The sequence below is a fragment of the Suillus fuscotomentosus genome (genome assembly GCF_016647785.1).
Source record: "Suillus fuscotomentosus strain FC203 chromosome Unknown F5891scaffold_6, whole genome shotgun sequence".
In the NCBI taxonomy this organism is placed as follows: Eukaryota; Fungi; Basidiomycota; class Agaricomycetes; order Boletales; family Suillaceae; genus Suillus; species Suillus fuscotomentosus.
In genome coordinates, this window is record NW_024539518.1 from 365467 (window position 1) to 390683 (window position 25217).

At 47.4% G+C, this 25217-nt stretch overlaps 8 protein-coding genes across 8 annotated transcripts; 4 read left to right on the forward strand and 4 right to left on the reverse strand.

The window, feature by feature from the left end:
* Window positions 1-225: 225 nt before the first annotated feature.
* Window positions 226-1812, reverse strand: F5891DRAFT_1125757 (uncharacterized protein; the record flags this gene model as incomplete). Its single annotated transcript, XM_041364005.1, has 4 exons — window positions 226-909; window positions 956-1162; window positions 1213-1548; window positions 1603-1812. The coding sequence occupies 4 exons, from the start codon at window positions 1810-1812 to the stop codon at window positions 226-228; spliced, it is 1437 nt and encodes a 478-aa protein (XP_041231290.1).
* A 224-nt stretch (window positions 1813-2036) lies between these two features.
* F5891DRAFT_1125758 (uncharacterized protein) lies at window positions 2037-3437 on the forward strand (the record flags this gene model as incomplete). The annotated part of the gene is made up of 6 exons (XM_041364006.1): window positions 2037-2060; window positions 2109-2160; window positions 2214-2331; window positions 2385-2861; window positions 2912-3242; window positions 3297-3437. The coding sequence occupies 6 exons, from the start codon at window positions 2037-2039 to the stop codon at window positions 3435-3437; spliced, it is 1143 nt and encodes a 380-aa protein (XP_041231291.1).
* A 741-nt stretch (window positions 3438-4178) lies between these two features.
* On the reverse strand, window positions 4179-6948 carry F5891DRAFT_1182774 (armadillo-type protein; the record flags this gene model as incomplete). The annotated part of the gene is made up of 11 exons (XM_041366214.1): window positions 4179-4541; window positions 4595-4766; window positions 4820-4986; window positions 5039-5353; window positions 5404-5558; window positions 5608-5756; window positions 5807-5882; window positions 5937-6027; window positions 6074-6343; window positions 6394-6787; window positions 6839-6948. The coding sequence occupies 11 exons, from the start codon at window positions 6946-6948 to the stop codon at window positions 4179-4181; spliced, it is 2262 nt and encodes a 753-aa protein (XP_041231292.1).
* Window positions 6949-7189: 241 nt separating this feature from the next.
* On the forward strand, window positions 7190-9953 carry F5891DRAFT_942798 (outer membrane protein Iml2/Tetratricopeptide repeat protein 39; the record flags this gene model as incomplete). Its single annotated transcript, XM_041374444.1, has 17 exons — window positions 7190-7363; window positions 7414-7586; window positions 7636-7665; window positions 7716-7734; window positions 7774-7799; window positions 7853-8103; window positions 8154-8202; window positions 8249-8350; window positions 8401-8499; window positions 8549-8594; window positions 8643-8747; window positions 8810-8901; window positions 8957-8988; window positions 9042-9167; window positions 9224-9307; window positions 9362-9373; window positions 9427-9953. The coding sequence occupies 17 exons, from the start codon at window positions 7190-7192 to the stop codon at window positions 9951-9953; spliced, it is 1947 nt and encodes a 648-aa protein (XP_041231293.1).
* A 68-nt stretch (window positions 9954-10021) lies between these two features.
* On the reverse strand, window positions 10022-11395 carry F5891DRAFT_1125767 (dephospho-CoA kinase; the record flags this gene model as incomplete). Its single annotated transcript, XM_041364007.1, has 4 exons — window positions 10022-10096; window positions 10207-10366; window positions 10421-10814; window positions 11389-11395. 4 exons carry the CDS (start codon window positions 11393-11395, stop codon window positions 10022-10024), a joined length of 636 nt encoding a protein of 211 aa, XP_041231294.1.
* A 979-nt stretch (window positions 11396-12374) lies between these two features.
* F5891DRAFT_1006150 (RmlC-like cupin domain-containing protein) lies at window positions 12375-14518 on the forward strand. Its single transcript, XM_041360413.1, has 14 exons — window positions 12375-12685; window positions 12741-12839; window positions 12898-12953; window positions 13010-13044; window positions 13101-13138; window positions 13197-13289; window positions 13345-13356; window positions 13410-13441; window positions 13504-13661; window positions 13711-13737; window positions 13789-13922; window positions 13975-14065; window positions 14126-14226; window positions 14293-14518. The coding sequence occupies exons 1-13, from the start codon at window positions 12623-12625 to the stop codon at window positions 14188-14190; spliced, it is 903 nt and encodes a 300-aa protein (XP_041231295.1). The 5' UTR covers window positions 12375-12622; the 3' UTR covers window positions 14191-14226; window positions 14293-14518.
* A 2926-nt stretch (window positions 14519-17444) lies between these two features.
* F5891DRAFT_1006156 (uncharacterized protein) lies at window positions 17445-18463 on the forward strand. Its single transcript, XM_041360414.1, has 4 exons — window positions 17445-17704; window positions 17760-17909; window positions 17965-18043; window positions 18096-18463. The coding sequence occupies exons 1-4, from the start codon at window positions 17649-17651 to the stop codon at window positions 18243-18245; spliced, it is 435 nt and encodes a 144-aa protein (XP_041231296.1). The 5' UTR covers window positions 17445-17648; the 3' UTR covers window positions 18246-18463.
* A 2814-nt stretch (window positions 18464-21277) lies between these two features.
* Window positions 21278-22895, reverse strand: F5891DRAFT_1006169 (ClpP/crotonase-like domain-containing protein). Its single transcript, XM_041360415.1, has 10 exons — window positions 22678-22895; window positions 22553-22624; window positions 22476-22497; window positions 22296-22413; window positions 22181-22236; window positions 22148-22154; window positions 21992-22064; window positions 21892-21936; window positions 21763-21844; window positions 21278-21711 (listed from the first exon to the last, which is right to left on the reverse strand). The coding sequence occupies exons 1-10, from the start codon at window positions 22769-22771 to the stop codon at window positions 21456-21458; spliced, it is 825 nt and encodes a 274-aa protein (XP_041231297.1). The 5' UTR covers window positions 22772-22895; the 3' UTR covers window positions 21278-21455.
* Window positions 22896-25217: the final 2322 nt, after the last annotated feature.

Consider the following 25217-nt stretch of genomic DNA (forward strand, 5'->3'; position numbering starts at 1 on the left):
AGAAAGCTGCAGTTCGGAGTGTCTAATGGTACTACATCAAGATCACGTACTTGTATATTCCCTGACTCACACACCTATACATGAGTCAGTCCCTATTCTCTTAACACGTTTTCTTAAAGTTTGCTTTTCTAATACATAATTGCCTTGACGCAATATCAGCACGTGAAGATGCGGAGTTTGAGATCGAGATCTAGCAGACGGGTTGCTTTCTGATCGTGAAGTGAGTCAATTCCTGTAATCTAGACAGCCAACGAAGCGATCCAGAACGTCCAATAGACGCTTGCGTCGGTCTTTCGTATCAAAGACACTAGCATGATCCAAGTCAGGATCGAAGAGCATTTCTAGTGTATCCGTAGCCCAGTATTCCGAAGGCGTTGGTTCCTCTGTCAAATATTTTCTGACTTGTTCCGAGTTCACGATCTGATCCTTTCCGCTCAGCCATACAGCGACGGGTCTTCCCACAAGATCTTCTTTCCACAGTACATTTTCTGACCAAAAGAAGTGCCGGGACAAGGTCCGCGAGATATCCGGGTCCCTAGATGCGAAATACCAAAGCTGTAACTCGTTAGCAGAACGAGGTTGTCGGTAGAGGAAATTGAAGGCGACATCGGGAAGATGGAGAAGAAATGGTATCGGATCAACGAAAAGTATCGCTGCAACGCGAGGGGAAAAGTGGGAGTGGAGCATCTGCGTAGTGATGACTGTCCCATAAGAGTGCGACAAGACAACAACACGATCGAGTCCGAGATCATCCAGAATCTGGGATATAGCGGTACAAGTGGCCGAGCTTGAGAGTGGAGAGGAGGTGATGTGCATGCTGATGGAAAGGAATTCAATTGCCAAAATTCCAATATCTGGATGTACAGCAATGAACTCCTCGAAGAAAGGCGTGTATGGGTATAAACCAATCTGCAGAAACATTAGAATCATCCACATGAACACCTCAAGAACTCACTCCAATGCCGTGTATAAAAAGGACGGGCAGTTTCGTTCTTGATCGGTGAGGACGATACCAGTATGGCAACTTGACTACCGGCGATCTTCGCGAGATGAGACAACATGGGCGCATTGGAAACGACGTCATGCAGTTGCCATCATCATAGTGTTGGAATCCCTGGCGCCAAAGTCTGAACGATGAAAATAGATCCACCAGACCCACAACCTGAATAATCGTAGGTCTTTGAGGTTCATCACGCTCGGATGATTACTTACCAAATACCAGATCAATGGCCGGTGCAACATCGACACACTGTCGAGCGTGGGTCGCATGCATCGAGCCCCAGTGTTATATCCAGTGGCCAATTTTCTATCAAGAATAACTTCTATCATCGAGAGATATTCCTCTATTTCTTCCTCCCATTCCACTAAACAGGTGTCCCTTGTTGCAGAGAACAAAGCCCAGAGGAGCCAGTCCACAACGTTTTCCCTCTTAAACTCCGCTGAAAAAAACCATCCAGAGATATAATCTGAGGTTGCCATATAGCTCGAACACCGCTGAAATAGCATCCGCCGATATTCGCGAGTGTGAATGGTAGGGTGTACTGCAGGCTAGAGGAGTTTCTTAAGACGTCATGCTTGCCGGGGATACAGATAAATCCATGCCTTCTGTAACAACCACCGTCTAGGCAGGTAGACCAATGTATAAAAAAATATCTCCAATAAAGCGTACCTTCCCAATGACGTCTGCCATCTGGTATCTGGTTGAGCAACGACGAGATATGCAACGTACAGAAAGCTAATCGGTGCCACCAGCCGAAGAAGCCCTATGCTGGTGACTATAAAGACATATTCAGGCAGACTTTTGCCAATCATTTGCGTTGGCTAACAAAAAATCTTGGAGATTTGAAAGGGACGGGTTGAAGTTATCGAGTTACACTCTAATATTATAGAGTCCTCAGTGGGTGAGTCTAGGGGAGGCCACCTCATTTAAGTAATACTTCCATTGACTATTAATTTCTCACGGTTACACCCATCAGCGGGCGTCGCCGAAAAGTTTCCCTTGCTTTCCACCATCATCCAACGGCGACGTCGACGAAATGGCAAAGAAAAAGAATAAACAGGTGGGTATGCAGCTTCTTTCTATATATGCTGATTAAAGACTCTTTTAGATCATCCGCCCATGGTGCTGGTACTGTGAAAGGGAGTTTGAAGATGAGAAAGGTACTTTTTCTAATACGTCTGGAAGATGGAATCTCATATACACGGACATTCAGTTCTTATGCAACACCAAAAGGCCAAACATTTCAAATGCAACATGTGTCCTCGCCGATTAAACACTGCCGGCGGTCTGGCCGTGCATATTCAACAAGTTCATAAACTAGAACCAGAGAAGTGCCTCAAAATCCATCCATATCTAGTTCGTTTGTTGACTTTGTTTTGTTCAGCCTTCCACGGATTGAGAACGCTATGCCAGGACGTGATGGGTATGAAGTGGAGATTTTCGGAATGGAGGGCATTCCTGCACCTGATGTTGCAGACTATAAGCGCCGCAAGGAAATCGAACTTGGCTTAGCTGCAGGTTCTATATCTCAGCCTCAGCCTAAGAGACCTAAGATTGAAAAGAGGCCTTTATCGGAGGACGAACTCAAGGCTCAGTTAGAGGCCCATAAGGCCTTGATGGGCGGTAGCAGCGATAATCCTCCTGCTCTTCCTGCAGCTGACAATAGTGCCAGCGGGGTATACGGTGCTCCTCCACAAGCATATGCTGCCCCTCCTACTCCAGTTCCGGGCCTTCCACCGCCAGGGATGCCTCCTGGTATGGGACCAGGTGCGCCTCCTCCATTCTTCCCGGGAGGGCCACCCCCTGCCGGGGCTTTACCGCCTTTTCCGCCTTTTCCTGGAATGCCCGGTTTCCTTCCAGGGTAAATCGAGTTTTTCTCTGCATTAAATTGTGTGTTGATCTGTTATATAGACATCCACCACCTGGCTTCCCTATGCCTCCTGGTCTCATGCCTCCACCGGGTATGCTTCCCCCAGGTGCGCCACCTTTTCCTCCCGGAAGTGTTCGGCCACCATTCCCTCCACCACCTTCTTTTGTTCCCGCTGGTTCAGCATCACCGTTCCCACCAGTTACACCAGGGATTGGATCTGGTGCTCCGCCGCCATCGGCTGCTGCTATGGGACCACCCGCTGCAACCGCAGCGCCACCTCCTTTGACCTTGCCAAATTCGGCCCTCGAACAGAAGTATGCGCCTTTCAAGAAACCGACAGAACTCAAATATGCAAACCCGAACTTTTCCCCTGTGAGTTGATGTAAAATTTCTCCCACATCCTACAACTAATGAGGCGTATCGTAGGAAGAGAAGCGGGCTCACACTAAAAAGTACTATGTTGCTCGAGACTCGACGAATATGCTGCTATCTGGCATTGACTCTTCTGCACTTTCAGCTGAAGAGACGAGAGGGAAGAAAAGGGCACGAGCAGAGGACTTCCTCTAGTGGTCAGGACTATACTTTGCGTTATGCTTGATCCAATGACATCGAGGCAGACGGTTGTTACAGCGCAGGCAACCCAAGGAAGAGGGCTATTTGATGGAGACTCACCAGTCCGTCCCATCCATCTACTTCTTTCCGCTCATAGATTTTTGGCACTCATCACCTCCTTATACTCATGTCACATTGCACAGCGCGATGTTTTGCTGCGATTTCTTCCATCAAGCCATGCGGTGCGGACTTCTTCCTTGCCTTGAGTTTCTATATCGCCAGAACGTATTTTACTGTGTATTACGGTCGGTCTTTTCTCTTCTGTTATAATATTCTTGTTGTGCAAACGGTATGTCTATCGAAGGTTGGTTTTATAGCGTGAATGGTATTCCGTACAAACATAATCACTTGACCCCACAAGGTGTCGCTGACGCTAGCACGAACCTATACCATGAGGCATAAAACGTTGACAGTCTGATTCAAGTTGAGACATTGTTCTCGAGTATGCTGTTGGTTACTGTGCTATACACTGCAGCTATGCACCTGCTGACTGGGCGAATCATAGGTTGCGCAAAGACTGGCCTGGCGCCTCAAGTTTGTCCGCACGTCTACATAACGTAAGAACCGTACGTCCTCAAATGGTTGGATATTATATTACTCACCCGCTCCATGTCATTTTGACCGAGTAGGAACAGGCAAGTACCTGGAGATATAGATAACATACCAAAAGCTACATCGTTGTAAATCACACATCTGCTACAGTAGATCTCCAATATTACTGTGCTCTAAAAGATCCAAGACCGACCGCGCCAATTTCGCCGCCTCCTTGTCGTCATCAACGTGTATGCGATGGTGGCCCCCAGGGCTCATGCTTATGACACCCCCAGTCCAGTCACACATGTGCCGCAGCGTCGAGGTAATCCCTGCTTCGTTGAGTTCGTGCTTCCGACGAACGTTGGACTGGACGAGGGAAAATATGCAGGAGATCAGGGGACAACGTGTGTCGGACTTGGCATCGGTCATGCAGTCGTGCATGGCGTGGATGATGCGTGCGTGCGCGAAGATGAAGTCCTGTTGTTCTCGCGAGCCATTTGCTATGTTCGCCAAAAAGCATGCAGTCTGTTCATCCGCTGTTAGTGAAGATTGCCAAGCGGAATAAAGTTGAGAATTACATGATGGGTCACATCTTCGTTGGAGGATTCTAGGCCAGAAGTAATACAATTGGCGAGAGTTTCCTTATCGATAGATTCAAATACGTAGTCCACCCCTTCTTCGTCTTCTGCAAGGTTGCGCAAAATACTCATGGCTTGTTCTTGAATTTCAGTATTGGAATCGTTACACAGCCTGTGGAACAGACGTTAAGACGGTCTATCAGCAGCACAGAAGTTGAAACGAACATGACGAGCCGGGGCCAGCATAGATGTGTCATTACCGTCTGTCTTGTGCTGGGATCGCTTTTCCGGAGGGCATTCCTCATTGCCCACAAAGCACCAACTCTCATATTTATGTCGTCAGAAGCAAGTAGTTGCATCAGTCGCGGAAGGAGCCCTTGGTCCAATAGTTTCTGAGGAAAGAATCGCTCGGAAACAGGTCTCTGGAAGAAATGTCGGACGCACCGGCCTTAGCGGTGAGAAATCATTCACCAAGTTGCAAATAGTATTCAAAGCTGCATATGTCACCCTTGGATCCTCGTCTTCTTTCTTAAATATCGCAAAGAGCTCCATTCCAATTTTGCTGTCCACGATATTTGTGCGGATGATAGAAACTGCACGACTAAGTGCGCGTAGGCACGTGCATGCTGCGTGGCGGATACCAATGTTCTTGTGTGACAAGGAGACTTGTATCGTGGGGACGATGTGGAGATCATCTGCAACTTCCCGGCGAATGTTATTATCAAAGAGCGAGATTGCTGCAATCACAGTCAACGTCGCCTGTAATATGAAAATAGGTAAGCACATCCTGATGAAAAGATGGTACTCACTTCTCTGAGGGCAAGGATGCTCTCAGGCTCGTCTTCTTCCCATTCCGACGTCCTTTCGAGTGGAGTGATGTGCTTCGCCAATAAAACTACCTTTTCCAATGTTCCGCGTTCATAGACCTCTCGGCACAAATCTCTATCGTCTTTCACCAGATGATCTGATGCGAAATCAGATGACTGCTTGAGACAAGGGTGATGTTTTCATACAGAGAGTGTAGCATGTTTTAATCTTGTTCTGTGTAGTTTCAGACGACGAAGAGAGCACCCGGTTGATAACATGGATAACATTCAGAGCAGCAGAATAATCTATCGATCCTGGATGGTGGCTTGCATTGGCTCGAAGAATGTGAGCAGCACTGAGGGTGGTCAACATTGGATGAAGGGTCTGATCAAACTGAACACATACCACAGAGATGCAGTAAGCTGCACATCAGTCGATCTACTTTTCGTCAAATTTAAAACGATGTTCAAGGGGGGGTCAACTCATGCCAGAACATCACATTTGGTCCTAATCAAATATTGACAATCGTGCTTACCTATGTCAGGCCAGGCTCTCGCGAGTGTGCTCGCAACCACAGTATTTTCCATTGCCAAGGATGATATTGCGCTAAGCGCGGCTTCTTGTAACTTTGAGGTTTCAGATTCACTTGCTTCTGATAAATAATGGAATAACCTTTATGTCCTTCTTTTGAAGGAAATTGACCAGAAGCCGGACTACCCATCCACCCTGTCTGGCTGGCGAAGTGGAATTTACCATTTCCTTTTTTTCCCAACCGCGTCTGCCCTTAATCTCTTTGGAGCGTTCAGCAGGAGGCAGCCATTCTATGACGGCGTTCCGATGAGCATCTGAGCGGACAGTTGTACTGATCAGCTGTGCAATAGCAATGTTTGTTTGAGATGAAGGATCAGCCAGGAGTGGGAGAAATATATTGAGGCAATCAAACTTGGATCCTATCAACATGAGCACACCTTGACTAAAGGAATTCAAGTTACCTCGAAAAGATAGCTCAGTGCGACCTTAGCTTCACTCCGCAAATCGGGGCTCCATGTTCGAAGACCAAGTTGAGATGGACCAACGACTTCAGCAATGGCCGTGGACAACACTCGTAAACCCCGCGCTAATGCAGATTTTAGTTGCACAGGATCGTGGGGTTTCATGTTTGACAGCGCAAAGAGGAACGCATGAAGAGCATTCGCGTGGATCAAGCTAACTAGAGCGACTTCTGAACCTGGAATGAACTGTTGGTCTTTAAACAAGAGACTATCATATGGACACATGCCATAGGAGATAGACGCAATCACATGGGCGGATTCGATACGAATGTCATCATGAGACCCTTGAGTATCAACATAAGACGTTGAAGGGTGCTTAATGCAGTTGACAAGCCTAGCCAGATGACCATGAGCTCTGTATCATGTATAAGGTGGTGTCACGTACAGATGAATGAGCGCTGTATCCTGAGCAAGGGCTAGTTTGGCGGCGGGATTGCCGATGACTGAATTTTTCAATGTCTTGAGGGTGCTGGTGGTGATGGTTCGCACTGTCATCCGTTTAGACTGCGTCGATGCAGTATGAGCAGTTAGTGGTGATATTGAATCAAAGCCTACTGTTTAACTCAGGATGCTAATACCGTTGAGGCACTGCGGCCAGCCTTGAGTAATCTGCCACACGAGCCCGGCTTCCGACTGTCAGATGCCGTTCTGGCTTCGCCGGACCTGCCGATGCGGTGCCGCACTTCATTGACATCGTTGTCACCTCCTTGGTCTCAAACCACACCATTCACTTTCTATGGCGTCCACCCTGTCAGCTGAGGATTTATTGCGCTCAGCGACGCAAGGATTTGATCACCTCTTTGCAAATGATATCGATGCAGCCCAGAAGGTGTTTGAATCTGAGGAGGCTCCCTTCCACTTATTAGGACTTGGCGTTGTTGCATTTTTGCAGGCAGCCCTTGGTATGGAGGTTGGTTGATTACTTAGTATATCATCTCTAGACATGACTGATTTTTGCAGACGGGTCTAATGGACGAAGCTACTCGCTGCCTTACAGCTTCGGAAGCAGGCGCCAAGAAACAAGCACGGGCGGCAAAATCATTACCCTCGATCCATCGATTCGACGCTGGAATGGAGTGGGAAGTCATGCATGCCGATGCTGTCGTTCTGCTTGGCCTGACTCATGCACTGAGGTATGTTTGACCATATTGATGCATGCTCGCTTTTCATATTCGGTTACAGCGAGTCATACCGGGGCTACCTGCAGTGTGTGTGAGTCCTATTTCATATGTGTGTCCTGCTTGCAGCCAATGCTTTTACAGATATGAACTTAACAGGCGAGTTTTGGAATCGAGATGTGCTATGTATGACTAATGTCAGAATAGTGCCCATTCCAAATTCAACAAGTGCGTTGTCATAAGTCATCCATACACCGTACACGTTCATTGACTGTCATTAGACTCTTCAAGACTGTTTACCCGAATGGTCTCCAGTCCTACGCAACTCCCGCAACAACCCCTCTACCATCGCGTAGAGGCTCTGATAGAAGTTTGCGTTCTTCAGCAATACAATCTAAGCCAACTACCGCGTCGAAGTCAGGCTTTTTTAGCAGGTGGTTCACTCCGCCGGCTTCAGTCGCCGCCCCAGGGACAATCACAAATCCGCCAAGCGGGCCCGTCGAGGAACTCGTATTGTCCGGAACTGCGTTCGGTACCTTTTCTCACATCTCTGTGTTATCGTATTAAATTCAAGGTTGTCAGGATATGGGTTGTTTAACCTAGTGCTTTCTCTCCTACCTGCAAAGATTAGGTATGTTGCTAACTGTCCGAGTAACATCCCCTTGACGCCGCTTCAGGAATGTTGTCGGCTTTTTTGGCTTCAATCACGATCGCATGCTAGCTCTACAGGCTCTTGCCGTTTCTGCCGCAAGGAATGATATTCATTCCGTGTTTGCTGGGTACGTCCCCTCGGTAGCTATCGATGCCTATTGTATTGATCAAATTAAAGGTTGGTTCTTATGACCTACCACGGGGTTGTTCTTCTTCTTTCTGGGTATCAGGCCGACGAGGCGCACATTATCAAACAGTATAAGGCAATAGTTTCAAGGTCAGTATTTTTCTCCTTCAGTTCATTCAATTAAGGCATCGCAAATCAGAGTAGATGGCCGATACCCTGATGGTTCCTTGTGGATTCTGAATAAGGTATGTTTTATTCAACGTAAATGCTCTCTCATTCTTATTCCATGTCAGGCAAAGATACAGCGCATGACATATGACACCGAAGGCGCGATTGAGACCTTGAGGGATGGCTTGAAGCCTGAGAGGAAAAAATCGTTCTCTCAGGCTGATACATTGGTATGCATCATGATTGTGACGGCGATTTTCCTGTCTTTAACCTCTGTTTCTACTGTCTCCAGCTCACATTTGAGTTGGCCTGGACGCTCCTTTCGCACCGTCGCTATGAAGAAACGGCAAAGCAATTTCTGGACATTACTAAACTCAATAGCTGGTTCCCTATATTTTTCTTCTTCGCATGCCTTCGAACTAACCTATTAGTCACGCAGGAGTCACGCAACATACTACTTCATTGCAGCTGGTGCGCCAATAGTTACATTATTCTAAACATACTATTTACCATTGCCTTACTAGGCTGCTATTTCTCATTGAAAGATTACAATAGAGCTCAGAAGCTTTTGGACAAAATTCCCGACCAACTCGACAAACGGAAGCTTTCAGGTAGAGATATGCCAACAGAAACCTTCATTAAGAAAAAGCGTTCGTCATCCTCTGAACTGATCCTCTGACGTTCAATGAACTTCACATTGAAATAGTGGCTTTCTACAAGAGAAAGCAAGCTCGCCTTGGAGGAGATGAGAATCGATTTGTGGAGGCTATAAGGATCAGTCCCGCAGAAGGTTCGTTTCACGTCGTGTTTCTTTCATGTTTTTTTACTATTTCATTTGCAACAGAAATTGCGATTTGTGCGTATTCAAAAGATGACTACAGCGAGAAACCTTGACTTGATCTTACATAGTCTGGAATACCCACGCACGTATTGAGAGCTCCATCGCCATAGCGCATATCCAGGAGTGGTCCTCGCTGACCCCAGCTATCACTGATATCGAGAGCAAGTATCTGGCGACATCAGTTGCAAAGACTGAAAACGATGACCTCGATACTGTTGACGAACTTGCAATACGCTCACTCCTTCTCGGCATCGTTCATCGTACTCTCGCAGAGTATACGGCTGCGCGCGCATTCCTCCTCGATGCGCTAAAGAGGGCCCCTGGTGTCGAAATCAGCTCATGGGTTGGGGGTGTCTCCGCCTTCGAGCTCGCCGTGGTCGATTTGAAGGAGGCAGAAGTGAAGGGAACAAACATGGAGCCGGAGGAAGCCATGACGATGTGGGAAGGCGTGCTCGCGGGCGCCAGCAAGAAACTAGACGAAGCATACGCAATGTCCACAAAGCAGACGGACCTGTCGTCGAGGCTTGATAGCCGAATTGTCATGCTCAGGGATGAGATTTTCGACAAACGTGGATTGCTCGGGCTTCCTGCGTGAGACAAAACAGCGTTGTACGATACGCATACACTATCGATGTTTTATGATACGCATTTCGGACTCTGCACTTAGTTGATATGCATCGTGTTATCTAAATTCCCTTGAATGGCCCCCGACTCTGGCGTCGTGATCGTTTCACAGACCTCCATCCCAATGTCCATAGCATAGAAACTAAAGCAAATGGAGGGAAAAGCCAACTGAGCCTCCACGACCACCCAGCTATCCGTTCTAGCTTCAAAAGACACAAACGAACTTGCTGTTCCAGATCCTGCACGGTGCCAGAATTATCAAGGACGATATCGGCATACTCTACTTTCTGCGCTATAGGAAGCTGCGAATTAAGGCGTGCTGAAGCATCTTCGCGAGACGAATTGTCGCGCGTCGTGAGCCTCTGCAGCTGAATGTCTGCTGAACTACGATGGGTCGTAGCTGTGGATGAGACGCAAAGGTATCAGAGAGAAACGTACCAATACACCACGACCACTTTCCCCATCCATTTCCAAAGCCCTCCTTCTATCAGAAGAGGGACGTCCACAACACATAGTTTCTCTCCTCTCAACCAGCACAAAAACACATTCCAGAGAATGGCGCGCGAAACAGCAGGATGGATGATGGAATTCAATTTCTTCCGCTTCACCTCGTTATTGAAGATAATAGCACCGAGTTTCTTTCTGTCGAGGGTGCCATCTGGAAACAGCACTTCAGAGCCAAAGCTTGCGACGATTTGTGTGAGCCCCTTTGTTCCCGGTTGCACTACCTCCCGTGCGAGGACGTCCGCGTCGATGACGGGTATCTGCCGGGACTTGAAGAGGGTGGACACAGTTGATTTGCCCGTTGCGATACCCCCGGTGAGACCGACAACTGAAATTCGTTCAGAACTCAGCGGGGACATTCGTATGGAGACAGAATACCCAACATTGTAAACCCTGGGTAGCAAGGTGCTTAGGTGACCGTTGAATCTAAGCTTGAAGTGGCTCGTGCATCGGTCGCCACGTGACGTGTGCTACAAGCAGGTGGCGGCCGAATATAAAATTTAAATTCATTCATTGACATTCATGCGTAAATGGTTAGAATGAAATATTCATTCTTTCTGCCATCTTACGACTCGAGCTCTCGCTTGATGTTGACTGGATCGTACGACAAATCTAATACAATAATTCTTTTGGCATTAAAACAATTGACCGAATCACCGCCTACATGTCATGATTTCAATACAGCTATCACCAGATCTTGAAGATATCAGCACCTGATTTATATCTCGAATACACACTGCTTCCCGAAACATTCTTGAGAATGTACATTACCGCACAATTCCAGATGACAGATCATCATATCACAGCAAGCAAGCAGAGCTTTGCGTCAAACAATCGGCGCTTCCAGCTGTAGGCTCCAAACTTTGAAATTTGAGGACATCGTGGGTCGAAGCTCGTCTGACCGGCCATCGCAGTGGTCCAGTGGTTCTACTTCGCAATATTGAAGTGGCAGCTGCACGCTCCAAGGCTCCATCGGAATTCTAGAAGGCCACGAGTACAGCTCGAACTTAGCCATTGTTATAAGTCATTAACAAATATGAAATCATGGCGCGACTCTGCCACGGCACGATACAACCGAAAGGACAGTAGAAGGCCACACTTTCCTGAACAACTCAATCTTCCGTTAGCGATCAAACGGCGATCAATCAGAACGAGCTTGGGAATATCTAAGACCTGGCTTGGCGCCGAGTTCAAGATATCATCGGTCTCTAAAGAAGTGTGAAGAAGTGTGGATGAGCCACACGCACACAGAACATGGCTCTTACGGAAATTATCAGTCGAAGCGAGGTTCCACACGTGTCTCCACCCCATAAATTTTGAGCATGAAGCTACAAAAAAATGTCTATCTCTCGATGCCAACAGGGGTAGCTCGGACCGCTCGCACAATCAAATAGAGCAGGTATTAGAATAAAACAATGAGCCTATACCATGGAAGATCGGCAGACTCCAAGATCTCCTCGGATACCGTTGAGAATTATCTGTCTTCATGCCATGATCAGTGATTCCAACACTGCATAACATTGCTTACCCGCAGCCCACTTAGTACTAAGCTCTCGAAAGTATCTGCCAGTGAGATTCGGGCACGACCTCGCAAATGGTGTGATTACTGTTCTGGAGTGACCGATTCGTTCACAGGATCAGCATTAGATGGCTACAGTTTCAGTTCCACGATGTGTCTCTACCGGTGTCCCACTTCTAGTGATCACCGTCATTTCTTGGCACGATGTGAATAAAATACTAAAAAGTGACCCATGGTGAGGATGAAACAAACATATATAGTCTGTGATAGACGAGGTGTGTGAGCTTGTGAGAACTCTGAACCATGCTAAGCGAGGTACGGATATGCGTGGGTAAATTGTCCCCTGTAAGAGCAAGACATTATTCAGCTGTCCGACCTGGTGAGGACATTCTCCCCGCAATGGTGAAGACCACCAATAAAATGAAATTGTTTCTAAGCTGAGCGCTGTCGCTGATCGAGCTCCTTTACCAAGCAAGCGAGCGACGGGTATATAAATTCGTCTCACACGTCGTCTCTTCTATTCGAGATTCAGAATCCACCGTTTGCCCACCATTGTTAATCTCACCAGCTTATTCTTCCTGTCTCTTATCCCGGTTCTTAAGCTCGAGTCACCCGAAATGGCCTTGAACATGATATCTAGGAGTGTTGTGAAGAAGGTGCTGGCTGTTGAGACACCTGAGGTGTGTCTATTTCAACGATTGTTAATCTCCGAAGCGGCTTATATCCAATTGTTAGGGTGCTGGAGCACTCGTACGACGATCCATCGGAAGCGCGAGCTTGCGCAATTTGACGCCTTTCTTGTTGCTGGATCACTTCCATGTGTCCGAGGGTGCCGTAAGTTGATTTCCTGTCCTGTGTGGGCGCAATACAGATCATACAATTATTTATACAGGGATTTCCCGACCACCCCCATCGTGGTCAGGCAACCGTAACGTATATGCTCGAAGGGTAAGTAATTGCTACTTCTGGCATGTGCTGCGGGCGTGATGTGATGTTTTGTAAAGATCAAGTCGCCATGAGGATTCCGCAGGACATTCTGGTATGCCTGTTTCTCTCGATTTATCTTGATATGTGTTGACATATACAACTTCACAGGGACCATCAAGACCGGCGGTGTCCAATGGATGAGTGCCGTTAGTGAACAGCACTTTTTTTGTATGCGCCGTCAATCTCAACTGGCCCGTCATGCAGGGAAAGGGGATCATTCACGCGGAGATGCCCGTGCATGGAAAGAACGTGCCCGAGCCCCGAGGGATGCAGCTTTGGGTAGACCTACCAAAGGACGTTAGTCCCATGCCTATGTTGCTGTGTGATAACACAACTGACGAACGTGCTACAGGTCAAGATGACGGTAAGTCTAGTAGGGCGTTGAGGGTCTGGTCTTTATCATCGCGTTTGAAATAGGAGCCGACCTATCAAGAAATGGACCCTGAGGAGTATGTCGATTATTTACGAGCTTTGAAAACTCTTTCTTTTTCTCTGACGCTTGGTTTGCCAGCATTCCAGTAGCGTACCCTGAAGGCAAAGACGGCAATATCAGTATTAAAGTCATTAGTGGGAAGAGCCATGGCGTTGAGTCACCTGTGCGACCACTTGGCGGGTGCTGGTACTTCCACATGTTGATGAAGAACGGCGCAACCATGTTCCAAGACATTCGTATGTATTCTTTGATGTTATGCTTGGAGTTCGTTGACACTGTCGACAGCTGCCGGTTGGACAGCATTCATCTACAGTATGTTGGTCGAATGTGTTGGCTCTGTCAAGGACTGACGTTTCTCCTTAGTTTTGAAGGGTGCAGTGAGCGTCGGTGAAAGCGGTCCTGTTAATGATGCTTTCCACACACTCGTTCTTTCTAATGCGGACGGTGAGACTGGTGTGCGACTAACAGCTGCAACCGACGACACTTCGTTTGTCTTGGTAAGTACACTGTCTTTATAGAGGATCGTTCCTGAGTTTGTTTCGGTAAAAGGTCGCTGGGGAGCCTCTCGATCAGACTGTTTTCCAATACGGTCCTTTTGTCATGACGAATCAGGAGGAAATACAGAGGACATTGATGGACTGTGAGTGGTTCGCTGGAATATTTGATAAGGTGCTCAACAAATGTCCATACTGATATCCAGACCGAACGGGTCGTAACGGATTCGAGAAAGCGCACACGTGGAAGAGTAAGATTGGGAATATGTGAGAACTCTTGTACGCATAGTAATTTGTTCTACAAAGGGTAAGCTCCTTTACCATGACGTTTCATGATTTCACGTTGACACACGTTGGCCGTTTTTTTCAACAGTTTATTGCGAATGAACATTAATACTCGGTCCGAATGCACTGGCACTGTAGAGATACTTATTTTCATATTGATCTTCTTTCGAAATACAATATTAATCGATTCGATATCATGTCATACGATCGATAACGAGAGCTCGTATTGGCTCGATTACTGTAAGCTTTTCTCCTCGAAGTTTTAAAACAGTAGTGGACCCAATCGACAAAGGTGCATCAAGCCGTAATACACGTGTCTCATGCTAAATGAAACTGGTGGGGCCAGTATAAGCCGAGGTCCCCAGACCAAACTTGCTCATCAGATCTTATTCTATGATAGGGATCAAGTTGTAGGTCATTAGTTGATACGTGCTCCAATATAAGGTTTAGGTTTGGCCCAACAAGCGATTTAATCCAAATTTAGGGGCAACCCTGAACTGGTCACCGACTCATGGTGGGAATTGATACATACTACTACGTTAAGTCAGGCTGTAGTAGGCTGTGGTAGGATACCTTCAAGAGTATCCTGATGGCAACGGTGCCCGTCTGAATAAAGGATTCCGCTTCCGCGTGCTTCCTCCGACACCGACGGCGCAGGATCCACATAGTATTCTGATCCCTCGAGAATCGCCTTTTTGATATCAATCAACACGAGTTCCTCGAAAGGTGTCTGTGCTGATTAAAGACCAGGAGAACAGCATGTCCATCGTCCAATGCCGCTCCATGCCTTATAAGGTCAGTCACAGGTGCATATATACTGGGATATCGGAGGCTGCCAGTGACCTAGAAGCTCGAGCACAGCGCACGTAGAGAATTCTGCTACTATACAAGGCTAGTCACTCGGCGTTTGAAGGGGGCGCTCAGCTACTATTCTGATTCACCTTGGCGTGCGCGTAGATTCACACTCAAGTGAACGCGCTAAACACATAGAGTTCACCGAAGAAACTTGCAAGTCGGATGTAGTCGAGACTGCCGAGTGCACTATTGCAGTTTGTAGGACGCCATCCAAGATCTTCAATCCGGATAAATGACTGGCCGTGGTGGACTTCTGGTTCTGAATTCTGGAAGAGATCTTCCATGTTTCCCACCGGGGTCGTTGGGCCGTTATATATCAGACCTCAAATTTCGATAGCATAACTAACCCACCTTTCCTATGATTTTCTTGCTTGAGCTCATCCATCCATTAAACCTGGGTCTGCTGGTCACGAGTTTCAGTTTGATACCCCCTTCAAGTTTCAGTAATATTGATTATCGTGTGGCACAGAGTTCCAGTTACTGGCGGATTTTGATCCGCAAGTGATTGGAACTCGAATGGACTCGCAGCCTACAAGGTAGTCGAGCAAAGCCGCAACGCTTTTCCTTGGGAGCAAACTCCTGCACCGGCCACACGAGCTTCCTGTTGTAAAACCGATTGGTTTCAAAGACAAGGAGGGCCCTCGATTGATGCACTGTCGCTAGCACTAATTGACGTCCTTGGAATCTCTGCCAGATTTTACGGGTATCAAGTTGTCAGACGAAGAAACAATACTAATGACAAACCGTAAGATCTTGACACCAATGAGTCAGGTTCCTTAGAGTTAATGGCAAATTAGTCATTTTTTCTTCTGACCAAGAGCCCTTATATTTAGAATGTAATTGAACGAGCGAAGGCGTCCGAAGCATTACACTTTGGCTGCCTTGGGCCGTTCAATCCTTTCCAACTGGATTGGGAACACGTGGCTTCTGTACGCGTGATGGTATTCTTGTCAATATTTGCAATATTTGATGAAAAGATCTATACACACCGCTCCACAGGCTTTATGGGGTTCGCACTCTCAATAAGTACATGCCTGTATCGGATATCGAGAGTCACCTCTAACAGCGGTAAATTAACTCGACTTTCCGTACCATGAACAAACATGTGCAAACTGTAGAAGGTTGGCAAGGTAAAATAGGGTAATAGGGAAAGGGCCCGGTGATAAATCATAGCCTGGTTCAATCCTGTGGATTGCGCGCTTGTTCCTGGTGACAAAATTGGACAGCGGTGACCACATAAGTGACACGCACCATAGTAATCGAGTAACATGTATTGGAATCTAGGTGGTCCAGATTTTGGCAATTAACGAAAGATATTTGATCCACAGAAGCTATCACAAATCATAACCATCTTCCACATCCCGTCATCCTCGGCGCCAATCGCACACTAGCACTTGCTGACTATACGTTCAGTAACACACGTTCGACCATGACTGGTGTCATGGCATTCGAATGTGATGGCATCAGCGTGTCATGTCCGATGGCCGATTGGCCCTCGCTCAGTGAGGGAATAGCTGCAGCTGCGTGCGCAATGATGCAATTACAGCCCAGTGTGAGCTGTCCAGATGTGCAAGGGACGTAGGTCGATTGACTTCTGTTTTCCGTGACAGCCTAGAAGCGGAGTATAGGAAGTTGCGAATAGTGCTATGGCTATGCTGCGGACCCCAGGGTCATGAGTATGTACTGATCTCATCTACGGTCCAGGATATGTGCAAAAGCCGACAGAGCCAGGTAAGATCTTGACGTGTGGCATGAGTACGTACGAGGGTGGGTTACGGTACGGCAAAGCCGTACTGGCAGGTGCCTGAACATCGATGTTTGTGAAAAACCGAATAGTCCTTAACCGTAAGTACATGGATGATGTGCCATCGATATCTGTTTCGGGCGCCGCGAGGTGCGGTTCCTTGATCAGCAGCTGCGGGGGCCTGCACAATGTTGGAACTTCTGTGAGACCGAGCCTACGGAGAAAACGCCAAGTAACAGCTGGTCATCGAGCCAAGGGTTCTGATAGGCATTCGAAGTTGATATAGAGAAGTGGAGAACGCCTCGAAGACTCGCCAAGTCAAACCTAGAACCGCCAAGTGTGGGTCAATGATGTGGCACGGTAGCTGGCCAATGGTTGACTTTGTGATGACGATGATGATCCGTGGCTCGTCTAGGCAAGCCTCCACAGCCGGGTGTATCGGAGGCCCTTCATAGTACTTTTTTAGAATAGCTTGTGCAGAAATACTACGTGACAGAGTTTGGCATCGGAGGGTGGAGAAGGTGGAGATCATGAATTTAGCCGCGGTCTGAGTCATTATGACCCTGGGCGCGTACTTTTCAAACGTGCGAAGGGCATCTCAAAACGGAAACCAATGATTTTCATAAAAAGCTGTTCTCCCGGAAAACGCCAGGACCACTACACAATACCAGTTGCACTAACAGTACCGCTTTCGCCTAGCCACATCCACAACCGCTTACTAGATATTAATAACCACTAACAGCCAACTGTTATATAAACCAGAGCCTCTGTGCCTTTCCCTCGCAACTTGTTCATATCACTCCTTGTACGCAACTTGTACTACCCCGTTTCACAACTCAGCTTTCATGGATCGCTTCTTTGCCCCAAACACTTCAGAGGCATTGGCCCACACCCATTTAACGTACGTTCGGTTCCTTTTTCAATTCTAGCATGATCTGATCTCTGTGGCATGCCAGCGAAAATTGGTTCACCTGGGACCAAGACCATCCTTCATTCAACGAGACCCTCGTTGCAGGATGTGCATCCTATCAAGCATTTACGCGCTACCTCTCAGGTTCTGACCTATTCATCGTACCTCGGTCCCCTCGTGAGCTCGAAGGTGTTTTGTAAGCACCCCTTTATTCTCCGAACTTTACCCTCTCTTATTCGCTTGCTTGTCAGGCGGCGTTACGCGTATGATAGCATACACAATGCCATAGCGGTCTCACGGCAAACTCTTCAAAGAGGTGGATACAGCCGAGTTAGTGGAGCGCTATCTGTAATTGATTCCTAAGCTGACCCATTTGGCTTAGATGTGCTCCCTCGCAGAAAAGTCAATACGCGACGTTCTAAATACGAATGACAATGCAACTGTCTTACTCGATTTGCATACGCCTCAACCCGAGACTTTCACAGGATCGGATGTGACGCTGCCTAATACAAACACCCGCATCAGGACTTAATGCCAGTTTCATCGCATCAGCTCGCTTTGTTCAACCTTTTATCCTCGGCTCCCCACTGATATTTTTTTCCACTGTGGCTTGCTGGGATCTTTGTTTTCGTTATCCTCCCGATCTGGTTATATATACTCGCATCTGTAGCATTCCCCGCAACGACCTACCTTTACTATGCAGTCTGTATGTACTACTACAATTTAATCACTTCTTGACTCGATCCATTATTTCCAACTTCGGTGGGTTTGCTATTCAAGGAATCCAACCGCGTATGGTGCGCTATGATTATAATCCTGCCTCGTTTGGTATACTGACAGGTACAAAAAATGCATCCATATCCCGCAGCGTGTTACATTCCCCGCACTTCATGATTACTCACACAACCGACTATTTTTTGGCCGCCGATCAACGACGTAAGCGTCCGCTGACCTTGTGTGAAAGCAATAGTCAAATCAATGCCTCGGAGCGACGGGCAGTGAGGTGTAAATTTATACAGTGCGCAGCCTGGGGCTAGTCCACATTGCCAAATGGATCTTTTCGAGACTGGCAGTACCTGTAAGCTTGCCATCGCCATCAACAGCTACGTGTAAGGGGGCCACGACTCTAACGGCATGATTGATAATGTCTGAGCTGTACGGCACTCCACCCGTATTGGAAGCTGAAATTTGTTTCACTTCACCACCGATCAACCCACGGCCGTGCAACGTTTGAACGGGAATTAATAACAGGTTAGCGCTTCTTCTACAAAAGAAAGTACACACCCCGTAGATAGGGCGGGGCGGCACATAGATACTCAAACCAGATGGCACACGTTTATCAACTAACACATATATCCGCATGAGTCTGTGAAAATAGTTATCTCCCCATCAACTGTACGCGCTTGAACCTAGTTAGGCCTGTTCGAACGGGCACATGAGATGACAGCGGACATGACGTCTGAATGAGAAGAAGCGCTGTGACGCTGTCAGTATCGCAAGATAACGTTGGTGAGTTGTGACAGACTTCCCCGTAGGCTGGATCTTCATCAAACCTGTCCGACCCATGGCAGATGCCACATGTTCAGGGAATTATCCAGCTCGAGCAGTCGTTATCTGAGAGGCACCCTGAAATTGCATTGCCGTTGAGCAGATTTACATAAATGTGAGCGAACACTATTGTGCATCACGAAACGCAGCATGGTGAGTTTGGTTGTTACCGACACCGGTCACTTGAAACACACACGAATAGTGCTGTGCTCACAGCACATCTGCCGCGCCATCTCGATATCTTACCTTCTCGCGCCTTTCGCTCAATATAAATCTATCCTCTTCCTGCCGGACTCCCGTTTGCCGATGGATCGACCTTGGACGTAACACGGATCCGGTGACGTAGTTGATATCCAAGCCGGAAAGAAAAAAACACGGTACTAGGAGGTACTAGTACGACCTATAAGTATCTCGAAGACTGAAGGGCCGTGAGAACGTGAATGCGAAGCGATGAATGGTCCGGGCGTAAAGGGTAGAAAGTATGGAACCCCTGCAAAAAACTGCGTTCTTACGTTAGCGTGACCGAATACGTCAGGCTACTTTGAATTTAAACCAGAAGTTCAGAATGAACTCAGGGACCCCAGCGGTCCCTTATCCGGCAGACTTATCGCGCGAGACGCCTTAAGCCTTGAAGATTTGAAGCTTGAGCGTCTGCATAAAGTATACAGCATCTACACCTGTTCACACGATAGTTTCCCAAGGGGAACGACTGCTTGTTATATGTGGCTGTAAGCGATTGTCATCCAGGCCAGGTTCACTGATGGTGGTGGCCCCAAATGCAGGGAGGAGGTTGAACCCACATGCGAACATCGGTGCCAGTATGGATCGACATGAAGTCATTGACTCGCTCGTAGCGCTTGCAGTGCCCGCGTTCAGGAATGTTAAGCAAGTGCATAACGATACTTACAACGAGCAGAGACACCCTTTTGGTTCAGTTTAGTGAGTATATGCGGCGCCGCCTTTCCTTCTATCGCGAGACCGTAGTGTCCCGGACGCGATATAGATATCACTGATGGTAAAAAAAGAGAACCGTCGCATCGATGACATGATCGAGCCCTTTGATTCCGGCCAGGGTTGCGCCTGAACGAAATGAGAAGGCTGGTTCTATGGATCAGGAGATCCGCAATGACCCGTCAACATCGAAGGGTGATGCTGCCCCTGCATGCGAGTTATTGACGACCAATAGTTGCTAGAAATTGGATAGATTGAAAGTACCATATCAGTGGTTGTCTCCTAATAGGCTCACCTACAGTGCCGGTGCCTCGCACGATAAGACCAATCACAGATATGCATCCGATATAGAACATGAAGATACGAACAATGTGGACTTGATAGCTCTAGGAGTCATTTTCCTCAGGTTCTGTGCCTCTCAAGCCGCAACCTGCAACCAAATCGCTGCCGATGTGTGCAAGCACCGTAGTGGTTAACGTGTTCCAGAATCCAAGGGAGACTGCGAATTGATCATTGTGCACCTGGTGGACGATGTAGTTGCCCTTGGGTCCGTTTGGTTGCCGTCAGCATCGGAATCCAATGCGATCGTGTTGGGTGTTTCCTTCGAGATCGATAATAATGCCAGGAAGAACCAGGCCCATGAGGAATACGATCTTCAAACCGCCCGTCCAAAACTCCAATTCTGCAAAAAATTGTATACCAAGCAAGTTCACAATAACAACTGGAGATGTCAATAGGCGGCTCGAAGAGATGTTGGCTCAACTCGCCGAGAATGATATACAAGGCTACAAGTTCACTAGAGTGAAATTTAGGCCAACGTGTTGGATAGCGTTCGTACCTGTCCAGACCTCGATAGGCGCAATATTGCATCACAATACCAGTTGCATTGACCAAACCTGTGCCGATAGCTGCGTCTCGGTCAGTATGGCAGCGTGCTCTCGTGTGGGGTCTTGTGGATCCTCCACATGAAAAAACTTCTCGTCCATGCGTTCAGTAGCGGACCAACTCAGGCGGCTGCCGGTCATGATAGTCTTGAGAGCGGGAATCACAATCACTGCAAAGATATTGAAAAAATGAATCACGCAAATATATTGCATCTCCTCGGAATCTCCTCGCGTACAAATTGCCACATTCCTGTTGTAGGGGGTATGATGACTAAAATAGCCAGGTATACATGTGGTCCCTGGTCAGTCAGGTGCGCTAGTTGGTGGCAAGACTCGCAAGACAAATATACACACATAGATCACAATTTATGCTTGATTTCTTTCCTAGCAATCTTGCCAAAGCGCTCAGCAGGTATTCCGCTACTAAATCTCTCCGCTTGGGCATAACTCTCTCGCAGATTCACGGCGTGGAAGTTGTTCTTATCGTTCAAACCAGCTTTGATGAGGGTTTTAATGGCAAAGATAGAGGCAGGAACTAAACCATCGAGTTCCTTCTTGAGATGTTGATGAACTGCAGAGTGGAATTCTTCTGTTGATTTCGATGGAAATATTTTGCTAAATCATCATCAGGATGGGGTGGGAAAGGTCGGGTGTGGGAACACGCACTTGACGAATCCACATTCAAGCATTTCTGATGCGCTAATCTTCTTATTAAGAAGGAGAACCTCGTTTGCCTTGGCGATACCCACTTGACAATATTATGAGAAAAAGTCATACGACAATGAATTCGCTTACTGCGGCTGACAAATGAAACACTAGCTCCTCCTTCCACCGCAATGCCTTGAAGAGTACATGTCTTCAGCGTGTATAAAAGAAAACAATCAAACGCGCGAACCTAGGAATGGGAAGCCAACATTCAACCAGGCTTCTGGTACGGCATATATGAAATCAAAGTTGCCAAGGAAAGCTATGGGAACCTATTTGAGATGACACGTATAGCATTTATGGTGAACGTACCAGCTGCTATGCCTAACCTCGATGTCGTCACTTGAGCTGCTTGCTAGACATTTAGAAAGGAAGTTGCATACCCATCACCGGCCCATTCAGTGCTGCAACAAGAATTTTGCTGTGACTATAGATCTTTCATGATAGGAATAATCGGTCGCCAACACTATGAAAAAGTAAGGATTGTGACATACGGCATGTGTGCAGTCTGTGTTCGCGGCCACTACCCCATTGATGAGGCAATCCCTCATCGAGCGTTGAGTAGTCGGAGTGTTCGGCTCGCTGCTTGTCGTGCGCTTCACGTCCGTGCCACTTTCCGAAACAAGCACTGTAAGTAACGAAATGCTTGCTCTGTGGGTGAACTGCAGACTTACGCACAGAACCACTTTCCATTTGCTGTACAAAGATGCAAAGATCAAAACTACTGCCACAAATTTGGAAACTTGCTTGCCTTTCCATACAGTTGCTACTACATCTTCTCTTTCATCGATGGCCCGTAGAGAGTTGGCAAATTCGTTATAGTCTGCGAGTCGATGGTAGCTCAGCCAACGTAGTTTGCTCAAGCACACCACAAACCTTCTGGTGTCAGCGCATTCAGACGGTGAGGTTCATTCAAGGTTATCGTCGCGATACCCTGAGAAACGTTCACTGAGATTTTACTTGCAGGCATGATTAAGATGGTGTTTAAGAAGACGAGGATTATCACAAGGAGATGAAGAGACCTCAGCGCTCAGCTATTGCCTTGTGCATGAAGCGGATAACCGGTTATAACCGGCTTCGGTGCGCAAGGCGGTGGTCGAGCGGTCTAACCATAGGTGTGGGGTAATTACTAATTAGGCCCCCGACACCGGAACGTCCCGCGGTCACGCGGCAATCTTCGTGCATTGTCGCTGTCGACGACAACACACCTCACGATGATCTCTAACTAACTCGAACTGTTGCGTGTCCTTCGCCACCCACACATTTAACTCCCAGGTTGGCTGCATATTCTTTATTTCCAATACCTTCCAATATCTTTCTTGATCTTTCTCAACTCGTCCCCGCAAACGGTTTGAATGACCATCATCACATCTCCTAATTCCCGCAAGAAATAGCCCGCGTCAGCATACAGAAAATTTCGAGCGAGCAAATTAACTTGGTCTTTGTAGAAGGTACTTATATCTTACAAAGTACTTCTCTGATGCGATTGGTCAATTCTGCCGCTCCGCTGCTTTCACTGACGACAGACCACACGAGCTAGCACCAATCAGCCACTTCCTAAGACCTGCTGCTATCCTTGTCTCCACACGTTAGTGCATGTCTGTGCATGTTGCAGTTGTGCGAACTGGCATCTTTCTCTCAGCTTAAAGCACTTGACATCGACCTCACCTGTCAACGAGCTATGAACGCGAACACTTTTCCATTCATATTGCGGTATGCTTTACTATCCTTCTTGTCTTTGCTGACTTCTCTCACAGATACTGATCTTCATCACCCATTTGCACAGTGCGACTCTGAGCGCTCAACGCCAAGACACACCGACAAGCTACACCCACAATTCATACCGTTCATCGCCTCATTCACCCTCAGCAAACACTGTCACTAATTGCACCCTCTAGCACTAATCCTAAATGCACCAACATCTTTCCTATACCGGATCACATCGAATTGTACTCTCCAGCACTCCCACAACTTCCCAGCCATCCAACACTCATTAGGCTGGTTTAATTCCGCTACTTACTAGGTCTTGAGACATGTTTCATTACTTTAGTTCCCACCAACCAACTATTTTTGCCAGTTTTTGCTGTTCTCTCGTGATTCCAATTCTTTCTCCTCTCCAAATTAATACCATTCAATTTACCTCACTAAGGCAGCAAAGCCTCCTCTGGCGACTCGCAGACATCTATGGTTGTGGGCAGACAATCATTTCACGAAGATTGTGATGCTTTGCATTAATTTGCTTTAGATATCATTCTCATTTGTTCACTGATTCACTGATGGCACATAATGAGTTCGCTCGACTAGAAGACATCTGTGATGGGGAAGAACTCGGATGCACGGAGAATTTGCCTTGGACTGGGATCCAATACGGAAGTAGAGCATTCGACTTTGCGAAACCACCGCATGTTGGCGAGGGACTAGTAGTGCCGGCAACAGTGGTAGATGAGAGAATGGTTATGGAGTTACAATGCAACTTGAAGGACTTGGACTCGCCATCTACTGGTCTCATAGATTAAGTACTTGGAACATCGAAGTTTTCCTTGTGATATTCTTGCCACACTGCATCTGCCTACCCCCGGACCGGCCCCGGATGTCACTAGTTCACTCCTCACAATCATATGCGACGACACTACAGATCCCTTTTCGGTTCGGAAACGACCGCCAAAAAAAACTCGGTGAGTCGATTTACATAGGGTTTCGATGTGCTAAGGCCACGAGACTTTGGGCCCGAGGTTTAAAGCTTCCTACCCCATTTAGCTCCCCCAATCGTAAAATACCCTACCAGTGGGTCATGGTCACTGAATGCAGCTGGCCGGTCATCGGACGCAGTTGCAGTCGTGTCACATGTCTTGTACTCCCACTAGGTATATAGGCTCAGTAGTGTAATTACTAACAGAACTGGACTAAGGTCGGCGCGGTTGGGGTAATAGTGATAGACATTGTTGGAGTCCGACAGATCCAATATAGGGACCAGACATAGGTCCGAGCGCCAGGCGAAAGAGAGAGAGTGAAGCTATGATGTCAGCTCGTGTCCTGAATATTATGTCTGTCATTCAAAATTTCAAATCATAGTTGAAGTTTTCACTCACCATAAAAGCGCCAATGCGCATCTCTAAAGACTGAGATCGTACTGTTTGTTCTAGCTCCCACATCCCCGCTCGCTACACTTCAGAGTAGCCATCCCCACTATTCTAGCGTGCCTCTTGCTCTAGTTAATAGACTCTTATCCTAGGAGACGGATGACTGCAGCAGGTGCTAAGAACACGATCTGCATCTGGCTTGGGCTTCGCTAAGCCACTGGTCACTATTCCGAGTTACATTTGGATTACGAAGTCGTGACAAATCTCACGTGAGGTGACAGGGTGTGACGCTGTGCAGAACAGTCGATACCGAACTACGAGCGGAGTGTTCAGCCT

Excerpts from the sequence above, each read along its gene's own strand:
- F5891DRAFT_1006150 (XM_041360413.1), top strand. The coding sequence starts at position 12,623 with ATGGCCTTGAACATGATATCTAGGAGTGTTGTGAAGAAGGTGCTGGCT. Across the intron at positions 12,840-12,897 it reads TCCATGTGTCCGAGGGTGCC|GGATTTCCCGACCACCCCCA; the intron begins GTAAGTTGATTT and ends TTATTTATACAG. Across the intron at positions 13,139-13,196 it reads GTGTCCAATGGATGAGTGCC|GGAAAGGGGATCATTCACGC; the intron begins GTTAGTGAACAG and ends CCCGTCATGCAG.
- F5891DRAFT_1006156 (XM_041360414.1), top strand. The coding sequence starts at position 17,649 with ATGGATCGCTTCTTTGCCCCAAACACTTCAGAGGCATTGGCCCACACC. Across the intron at positions 17,910-17,964 it reads CGTGAGCTCGAAGGTGTTTT|GCGGCGTTACGCGTATGATA; the intron begins GTAAGCACCCCT and ends CTTGCTTGTCAG. Across the intron at positions 18,044-18,095 it reads AAAGAGGTGGATACAGCCGA|ATGTGCTCCCTCGCAGAAAA; the intron begins GTTAGTGGAGCG and ends CATTTGGCTTAG.
- F5891DRAFT_1006169 (XM_041360415.1), bottom strand. The coding sequence starts at position 22,771 with ATGCCTGCAAGTAAAATCTCAGTGAACGTTTCTCAGGGTATCGCGACG. Across the intron at positions 22,625-22,677 it reads GAATGCGCTGACACCAGAAG|ACTATAACGAATTTGCCAAC; the intron begins GTTTGTGGTGTG and ends ATCGACTCGCAG. Across the intron at positions 22,498-22,552 it reads AGTAGCAACTGTATGGAAAG|CAAATGGAAAGTGGTTCTGT; the intron begins GCAAGCAAGTTT and ends ATCTTTGTACAG.